The sequence below is a fragment of the Lactuca sativa genome, chromosome 8 (assembly GCF_002870075.4).
Source record: "Lactuca sativa cultivar Salinas chromosome 8, Lsat_Salinas_v11, whole genome shotgun sequence".
In the NCBI taxonomy this organism is placed as follows: Eukaryota; Viridiplantae; Streptophyta; class Magnoliopsida; order Asterales; family Asteraceae; genus Lactuca; species Lactuca sativa.
This window is the reverse complement of record NC_056630.2, coordinates 159,758,585-159,768,666: the sequence shown is the minus strand read 5'-3', so window position 1 is coordinate 159,768,666 and position 10,082 is coordinate 159,758,585. Positions and strand designations below refer to the sequence as shown.

The 10,082-nt window shown below is 37.1% G+C and overlaps 1 protein-coding gene across 1 annotated transcript; it reads left to right on the top strand.

Annotated features, from left to right (window-relative positions):
- Positions 1 to 3,718: 3,718 nt before the first annotated feature.
- On the top strand, positions 3,719 to 6,465 carry LOC111908630 (wall-associated receptor kinase 2). Its single transcript, XM_023904446.3, has 3 exons — positions 3,719 to 4,736; positions 4,823 to 4,993; positions 5,162 to 6,465. Exons 1-3 carry the CDS (start codon positions 3,773 to 3,775, stop codon positions 6,370 to 6,372), a joined length of 2,346 nt encoding a protein of 781 aa, XP_023760214.1. The 5' UTR covers positions 3,719 to 3,772; the 3' UTR covers positions 6,373 to 6,465.
- The last annotated feature ends 3,617 nt before the right edge of the window (positions 6,466 to 10,082 follow it).

Sequence of the window (10,082 nt, the reverse complement as noted above, 5' to 3'; positions counted from 1 at the left end):
AGGTACTAAAACGTTTTAGTATGGAGAATTCCAAGAAAGGGGAGTTACTAATCCAAAGTAATGCCAAGTTGAGTAAAACTCAAAGTCCGAGTACCGAAGTCGAGATAGCATAAATGAGCTGAGTACCTTACGCTTCCACAGTTGGCTCGATCATGTATGTTATGAATTGTACTTGCCTTGATGTGGCCTTCGCTTTGAGCATGGTCAATAGATATCAAGGGAACCCTAGCAAAGCACATTAGACCACAGTCAAGAATATTCTTAAGTACCTTCGAAGGACCAAGGAATGGTTTCTAGTCCTCGCTGGGAGTAATGACTTAAAGGTACGAGGGTACAGTGACACTAGTTTTCAAACCGACAGGGAAAACTACCATTTGCAGTTGGGCTGAGTCTTTACCCTAAATGGAGGAGCAGTGACTTAGAAAAGTTCCAAGCAGGAGACCGTAGATGATTCTACGTGCGAATCAGAGTACATTGCGGCGAGCGAAGCATCAAAGTAGGCAATATGGTTGAAGAACTTCATTGAAGACCTTGGAGTTGTGCCAACCATACAGGAGCCTGTGGAAATTTTCTGTGATAATGAAGGAGCGGTTGCCTTGATCAAGGAACCAAAGGATCATGGTAGATCTCAACATATCGACAGAAAATATCACTTTATTCAACATCGGGTAGAAGAATGACTCCTCGTAGTGAAGAGGGTATCGTCAGAGGATAACCCATCAGATCCGCTTACGAAGGGACTGAGTAGGGTTAAGCACTTGCAGCACGCTAGGAGCGTTGGGCTGAAGGACGATATTAGTTTAGATTAGATAGTTTAAAACGTGTAATAGATAAATGTAATTGACATTTGATGATTAAATAAATGGGTATTATTTATGAGTAAAGTTACTGTCTTATGTTAATTATTTACCTGTTGTTTCATTTTGCATGTTTTGACTTCCTGAATAATAAAATTATCCAAACAATCCACATTCTTTTAAATGTTGGAAGTAGGTATGAAAGAAGATTGTCATGAATTGGTGTGTAGATTGTCTAAAGTGTATTAGACATAACAAAAGTTTGCTACAACGTTCATGAGTGCTTATGAATAAGATTTGAGCATTGGAAAAAACATACGCTTGCTGGAATCACATCATGAAATTTATCACTAGTGATCGCAAGACGATAATATCATATGGTCTTAAAACCTAGATATATGGTTTATTGTTTGCTAATTGGTTGTGCATTGATAATGCGTAAACGCATCAGTAACTTGATGTTATAAAAAACATTGTTGTGTATGATTTGATTAGTGAATAGTAAATGCATATAAGTCGAAGTTTATTTGTTCATTTTATCCTAAGAGGGTAAAAGCGATATCAGGGCCCCTCGATGATTTGGTTTGACTTACGTGCCGGGCCCGGTTAGGACTGAATTGATATGTTCAATTAAATTCTATGTCAGACGAATCAGAGATCAAGAAACAAACTGCTGGACAATAAGTATGACTATGGTCCATGTAACTGTCCGCACGATATCTAGAACAGAGGACTATACGATCCCTTATCTGAAGGACAAATTATTTATGAGATCAGAGTTCGACAACGTCTTTGAGAGCCACGATTGCTAATCGGATTGTATTTGCATTTATAGTTACTAGACTTATCCAAGTGGGAGACTGTTGGATTTGTGTCTAAGCATGTAACTATATTTGGTAAGTAATTAACCTGGTTGTGCATGGTCCATTTGGGTTGTCTTCACCAGAGCAACTTGACAGGGTGATTTATAAAGAAAGATGTTATTATGGTTTATTAATATATTATATGAATAATATATTAAAGGAGAAATCATATAGATTAATTAATATTAGACAATAATTAATTAAGAATTAATTCTATGACTAAAATACATTAATTAAATAAAGGGGACCTAAACTATCAAATGTGTGATAGTTGAATATTGGGCTGAGAAAGCTCATGGACTAGGCATGGACGAAATTAGGGATGTTTCCATCCTAATTTCGGCCATAAGGGCCCTATTCCAAAAGCTTTCTTGGATTGCTTAAGGCCTAAGTTGTCCATTAGGGTTTTGACTGAAACCCTAGCAGCACCAGTATAAATAAGACCACAATGCATCCAATTTTCGACCACTTGAAACCCTAAGAGTCTTCATAGCTGAAATTGTGCCTCTCCCCTCTCTTCAATATCATCATCTGGCTTGTGTGGTGTTTGTAACCCATTAGAGGAGTGACATTTGTGACTCTAAGCTCCAAGACAAGAAGATTCAAGCCATTGTTGAAGATGTAATCATCTAGATCTGTTTTTCTTATGATAATTTCGAAATATGTATGCTAGATCTAGGGTTCATAAGTTTTGGATGAATTGCATGTACAATAGAGAAACATAGATCCAAGCTTTAGGTTTGCATGAGCACATAAGATGTTATTTTGTGTAAAACCCATGATACAAAACAAACACTAGAGGTGTGAATCACAAAATATTCCCAAAAGCAATGCCATTTAGGGAAATTTGACCGGTTCTTGATGCGTACCAAAAGTCAGCTATAACTACTCTTGATTGGTATATATTCTCCATTGACTTGATAAAATATTTAGTCAACGAATACAAAATTTGTAAATATTAACCCCGAATCTTGGGCTTTCTGATTTTCATTTTATTTTGTTTGTATGGAGCTTCCGAATTCAATTTGATGTAGTGATTAAGGAGTTGACCAACTATACAAACAGCTGTTACAAAGTCAATAATGACTTTTAGTTACTTTATATAATTAGAAATATTTTCTTGCCAATAAATTACATCATTTTCACTACTTTCTAAGAAATTTATCTAAATACAAAGTTAATAGGTTCACCAATCGCCAAAGTTATAAGTATTGGCGTATCATCTATGTAGCATTAACATGTAGATATTTTGTTTACATGCTTAAATTTACTAAATTTACATATTATTATTTTAGATTTTTTTTATTCATATTGTTACATCTTAAATTAGTTTTCGCCATAAGACTTTCTTTTCCTAATTTCCAACTATTCAAAATTTACTGACTTAGAGAAGCATGACTTATAGAAGCAGGTGAAAGAGGACCACAACGATAGTCTAGTATGATGGTATCAAAATAATTCTGAACAATTTTAAATGTAGTTGTTTTGCTCCGATATGTCGATTACGTCAATCTAAACCTGACAAAGTGATCAATGCACCAGTATTTTGTATGAAAAATAAGAAAGAATAGTGGTTTCTAATATGATTTGAAACCAGATATTAAACGAAAGAAGGAAATAATAGGATTTTTTAATTGGAGGTCATATTTCACTTGTGTTTTTGATTTATCCATTTAAAAACAAAAATATTTTGATTTTTATACTGTTTTAATGTTTTTTTTTTCTCTTCAAGTAAAATGAAGAATATAAAAGTCAATACACACCTTTTTTTAATGCATGAATAAAAAATATAAGTTGAAAGCAACAACATTTGAAATTGTGCATGTAACGTACGTAGATGCCATGAAAGTAAATTTATTGGTTAAATCGATTAAGTTCACCAATGACATACAAATAAAAAATTAGATGATTTAAATAGGATAATCATGAAGTTAATTAGTTTTTGTCCTTGAGCAAAAGTAAACGCCACCAGACGTGTAAAGTCGTGAATGGTTGGTGAAGTTAATTCGAAATATAACATCAACTTGACAATATGCCACCGAAAAACTCAAATAAAAACAACAAATGGATCCATAGACAAAGAAAATCGGTTTGCCTTTAAAACTGTCATCAATGGAAAAAAGATCATCCTCTTCGTCAAGAACAATGCCGTTCTCCAGAAAACTTCATTTATTTCTGTTCTTGTTTGGTCTAGCAATCACACAGTCTACATCCCAATCAACCACCACAAACACCACCACCGCCGATGACGCCACCACCATCACAAAAGCCGCCAGCATAGCGAAGCCCGGCTGCCAAAGTCAATGTGGAAACGTAACAATTCCATATCCCTTCGGTATCGGTCCCGGTTGCTTTCTAAGCTACTGGTTCGAAATGACCTGCAACACCACTTTCAACCCTCCAAAACCCTTCATCGGTGGCCTCCCAATACTTGAAATCTCGGATTCCACTTTCCGAATCACTAACAAAGTGGCAAACAAATGTTACAATCCTCTCGGAAATCTCACCGAAGACAATCCCGTTTCCACAAGTCTCGGTTGGACATCACCCTACACGTTCTCCCAAAAAAACCAGTTCACTTTAATCGGATGCGATGATTTCGCCTTGTTCTTAGGCCCACTACAAATAAACTTCACCAGCGGCTGCATCACATTGTGTTCACGACCTGAGGAGGTGCTCAACGGCTCGTGCACCGGCGTCGGATGCTGTCAGACGTCGATACCAAAAGGACTCAAATACTACTACACTTCTGTTGGTAGTATGGTGTCGAATCACACCACAGTCTGGCCTTTTAATCCATGTACTTACTCGTTTATGGGTGAGAAAGAACGGTTTACGTTTCGTGGGGTATCGGATTTTATGGACGGTGATTTCATTACCCGGACCAGGGCTAGTGTTCCGATATTGGTGGACTGGGTAGTCGGAAACTTGAGCTGCAGTGAGGCTAGAAACGCCGGCGTCTTGGCTTGCCAAGCAAACACTCATTGTATCGATTCGGATACCGGAGCTCCGGGATACAGATGCATTTGTAATAAAGGCTATCAGGGTCAGCCATATCTTGATCCAGGCTGTCAAGGTTAAATTCTTTCACAATCAAAATAGTTTCAATTCTGTTATAATATGACTACTTCATTATACTGATTTTGCTCTCGATCATCACAGATATCAATGAATGTGAAGATCCCAACAGTAATCTATGCGAGGGGATCTGTACCAACACTCCTGGAAGTTACTCGTGTTCTTGCAAAGATGGCTACGTTGTAGATGAATTTAGCAACGGTCGAGGTTGTCTTGTTCAAACTTCGGAGTTCCCAGTTATCAAATTCTCCCTAGGTAATTAACCACTTGTAATTTTATCGCTTTGGTGTTCTTAAAAGGATCTTCGAGTACCTCGGCTGACTGATCGAGTTAAGTCGATGGATTGGTTGAAAACATGAAATAGTTAGTCCATTGTTATTCATCTTTCATTAGTTTATTTGGTATCATGATTCATGCATGCAGGTATGGGATTTGGTTTTATGGCCCTTTTAGTCGGAATAACATGGCTGTATTTTGCCTTCAAGAAGAGGAAGCTTATCAAACTCCGACAAAAACTGTTTCAGCAAAACGGTGGTTTACTACTGAAACAACGAATCATTAGCACCGAAGGCAGCGTTGACTCAACAAAAGTCTTCACCGCCGTGGAGTTAGAAAAAGCCACCAACAACTACGCTGAAGACAGAATCTTGGGTCGTGGTGGCTACGGAACTGTATACAAAGGTATTTTTAGCAACGGTCAAGTCGTTGCTATTAAGAAGTCTCGTGTAATGGATGAATCCCAAATCGAACAGTTCATCAATGAAGTCATTATCCTAACACAAGTCAACCATCGGAATGTTGTCAAGCTCTTGGGATGTTGTTTAGAGAGTGAGGTCCCGTTGCTAGTTTATGAATATGTTTCAAATGGAACTCTCTTTAATCATATTCATGACAAAGGCACAAATTGGTTATCATTGGAGAATCGTTTAAGAGTAGCTGCAGAATCGGCTGGTGCACTTTCATATCTTCATTCCGCAACATCAACCCCCGTGATTCATCGAGACGTGAAGTCTGCAAACATATTATTAGACGAAAATTATACAACAAAAATCGCGGATTTTGGGGCATCAAGATTAGTCCCCATAGATCAAACACAAGTTACAACACTTGTTCAAGGAACTTTAGGGTACTTGGATCCTGAGTACTTCCATACAAGTCAGTTAACTGAAAAGAGCGATGTTTATAGCTTTGGAGTTGTGTTAGCTGAGCTTTTAACAGGGAGAAAACCGTTGTGTATGGAAAGAACCGAGGAAGAAAGGAATTTGACGACATATTTTGTAATGGCGCTAAAAGAAAACCGTTTGTTTCAAATTCTTGATCCTAGAGTTGTAAGGGAAGGAAGCCTAGATCAACTTCAGGAAATTGGTGAGCTTGTGAAAAGATGTGTTAAGCTTACTAGCGATGAGCGTCCTACGATGAAAGAAGTGGCCACTCAACTTGAAGGTTTGCGGAAGTTTACTCAACATCCATGGGCGAATCAAGGGGATGAAGAAAACACGAGCTTGATACACACCGAGAATGAACAAGAGGATCTTTATGGTGAGTCGATTAATCCGTATTCTACTACAGTTGAACTCTCTTCGGGTTTTAGTATCGATAGTAGTCTCGTTTATTCCACACATATGCCCCGATGATACGAATCAGAACCATGGAAAATATAAATAGCATGGACCCTTTGTTGGTTCATGGCTTTGTTATTTTAGTATCATTAATTTTTCATTATGATGTATTTTAGGACATTAGTATTTATTTATTTTTTTATTTATTTTATATACTTAAGGTATTTTGTAAATTCTCTTTAAATATAGGGCTATTGTAAATTTTAAAAAATACGATAGATTCTTTTGGCCCCACCTCAAATAAGTTTCCATTTAAGATTTGTCTATTTTAATCCGTTAAAGTTATTAGTCCTTAAATCTTTTATCATATTTTTTGTTAATACCTTTTATTTTATATATTAAATTTTTTATTTAAAGAAGATGTTCTTTTATTAATTTTATTGTTTTTAACTTTTAAATAAACTTTTTGTTCCATCAACTTAAATTGTATTTTTTGTATATAACTTTTACTTTTAAATATTCTACTTTTTACTTTTATTATATCAACTATATAACTTTCTTCATTAAATAATATATAATTAAAATCTAAAATTCTGACATCCAAAAAATCTCGGCCAGAAAATACCGATTTCATTTATGTTTTTTAAAATAATTTCAAAGTAAATACTTTTGATTTAAAAGAGTTGCGGAATTTGTTCCCAAAACAAAATATGATAAAATAATATTTATCAAAGCATTTCATCAAGAGATGCATTTTCATTATATAATCAAAACTCGGGATGTCATGTTCCGATACAGACCATAAAGCATAAACGATAACATTACAAGTCATTCAACAATTATATACATATACAGACTTGTAAACAAAACAACTTGATGATTCATCCATCTAATGCCCTCGCGCCACTACCTGTAATACGAATAAACTGAGTGGATCAGACTTGGGAGCCTGGTGAGCACATAGGGTTTTCAACCCACAATAAATAATTATATATAATTTAACCAACCAACAATAACCCGATTACCCATTCTCGTTATCCTCACTTTATGTCCCTAAAACAACATCTATCTCAAGGGACCTAATCTACGATTTTCATCGGGACGGATATTACTGCTAAGGGGTTTCCTCAACAATAGATATCCTAAAGGCAACCATGAGGGGGATAGAGTACACCGGTGAACACATCGTTCACAATACCTACATGTTATGAACCTGCTAGCGTTCCACAGGACTATCTAGAAAGAGTATGTGGTCGTTATCCATACTCCGCTGAATAACTAGATCAACAACGACAACATCGAGGCCTCTCATCTATTTATCACACATCAATCATCTACTCATGTTCTACCCAACATATTAGTAGCTAAAAATATATATTTTTATACATAGTTTAAAACCTGTATAGCATTCTCATTCAATACATATTCCACATATCAGATGAGGCACACCCACATAACACGTATTTCATAGAGAATAAATCAGATCTATGAGATAGAAGAAAGTGAATATACATTCACGCATATAACAACAAAATATACACATAACACGTATTTTGCATAATTATGTGTTAGAAGAAGGTAACTACACACTCACTTGATCAGAAGATGATCGGACAGCACTACGACTTGCAGAAGTAGTATTCTGCGGTAGATCTGGAAGATCTTCACAAAAACCGGGTTCCTCGCGGGCAGAGCTTCAGCTCGGGAATCACACTTCTCGGGATCTTCGGGGCTGCGGGACTTGCTTCGGGGCTTGGGGATAATATCAGGGCTTCGGGATATTTCTTGCACGTAAATCGAGGTAAAACGGGAGAGAGAGAAGAGAAAATAGCAACCCTAAACGGCTGGCCCTTCAAATCTATTTATAGGGCAAATTTGGCCCTTGCCATGTCGTGGTACCTTTTTCCACGTCGTGGGCTTGATCGTCACTGCATGCGTCATCGCAAGTTGCATCTGGGGGACTCTCAGAGGTGTCAGAAGACTTGCCGCACCGTGACACTGTTTGCCACGTCGTGGTATCTGACAGTTTTGGGGTTTCGCGCCCCGAACTTCAGAAATTCATAACTTTCGCATACGAACTTCGTTTTCGACGTTCTTTATATCGACGCGAAGGTGAGATTATGCTCTACAACTCTCGTTTAGACTCCATTGGCTAATTTTGAATTGATTTTTAATATATTATAAATATATTACTTATATATTATTTTTAGTATGCCGGGACAGGAAAACTCCGTTATAAAATCATAACTTCTTCATCCGACATCCGTTTTCGCCTATCTTTTATCGTTTCACTAATATTAATGAGATCTTCGATTCTCGTTTAGATTGTTTCGGCTAAAAAGCGCTCGATCTCAAATCGAGTATTCGGGCTGCATACTGTTAAGTCGAAACTTCAGAAAATCATAACTTCCTCATACAAAGTTAGATTTGGGCGTTCTTTTTATGCACGCTCTCGGTTTAACGAACTCTATGAATTTCGTTTATATCCCTAAGGCTAAATACTGTTCTAACGTAAATTTCACTTTTTACGTTATTCAGCTTCGTGCCAGTTCTGTCGCGAAACTTCGACATGTCATAACTTCTTCGTTATAACTCGGATTTCGGCATTCTTTATATATTCAGAAACCTAGTTTCAACTACTAAAACATTATCCATAGATATTAGCTTTATCTACTATTTTATTTTGACGCTTATTTTTATTCTTAATTCAATTAAGTCACACAGTTAAGCACAAAACACATAATACTCAAATAATACACTTCTATTATTTCAAAACGGGTTACAAAGGTTAACCTAGACTATTATATCAACATTAATGACAAGCCCAGAAACACAGGCGTTACAATTCTCTCCACCTTAGAATGATCCTGTCCCTAGAATCACACATCAACAAACAAATGCGGGTAGTGACTCATCATGTCACTCTCCGTCTCCCAGGTGAGATTTGGCCCATTCATGTGTTTCAATCGGACAAGCACTAACTTGACCATCTTGCATCGCAACTTCTTAGTCTTTCGGTCAACGATTGCCTCTGGTTCTTCAATCAACCTTTTGTTCTCATCGATTCTCAACTCCGAAAGTGGAATCATGCCGGGAACTTCTCCCGTGAACTTCCTCAAATAACACACATGAAAAGTGTTATGAATTTCATTCAGTTCTTCTGGTAGTTCGAGATTGTAAGCTTGGTTCCCAATCCTCTAAAGAACTTTAAACGGTCTAATAAACCTTGGACTTAATTTTCCCCTTTTACCAAATCTTATAAGTCCCTTCCACGGCGAGACTTTAAGCAAAACCAAATCTCCAACTTCAAAAGTCATCGGTCTTCTCGTGTTGTCAGCATAGCTCTTTTGACGATCCTGAGCTGCTAACATTCTTTCCCTAATTATTTTCAACTTTTCAGCAGTTTGATGGACTATCTCCGGTCCCATAAACTGCTTTTCCCTAGCCTCAAGCCAACAAGACGGCGTACGAAACTTCTGTCCATACAAAGCTTGATAAGGTGCCATCTTTATGCTCGAGTGGAAACTATTATTGTAGGAAAATTCTACCAAAGGTAAATGTTCATCCCAGTTACCTTGGAATTCCAGGGTACATGCTCTCAGCATATCTTCAAGTGTTTGTATCATCCGTTCCCTCTGACCATCAGTCTGTGGATGGTAAGTTGTACTCAAGCACAACTTGGTACCCAATTCCTCTTGTAGACTTTTCCAAAACCTTGAGGTGAAACGGCTATCACGATCCGATACAATCGTTAACGGAACAACGTGAAGCCTCACAATTTCCTT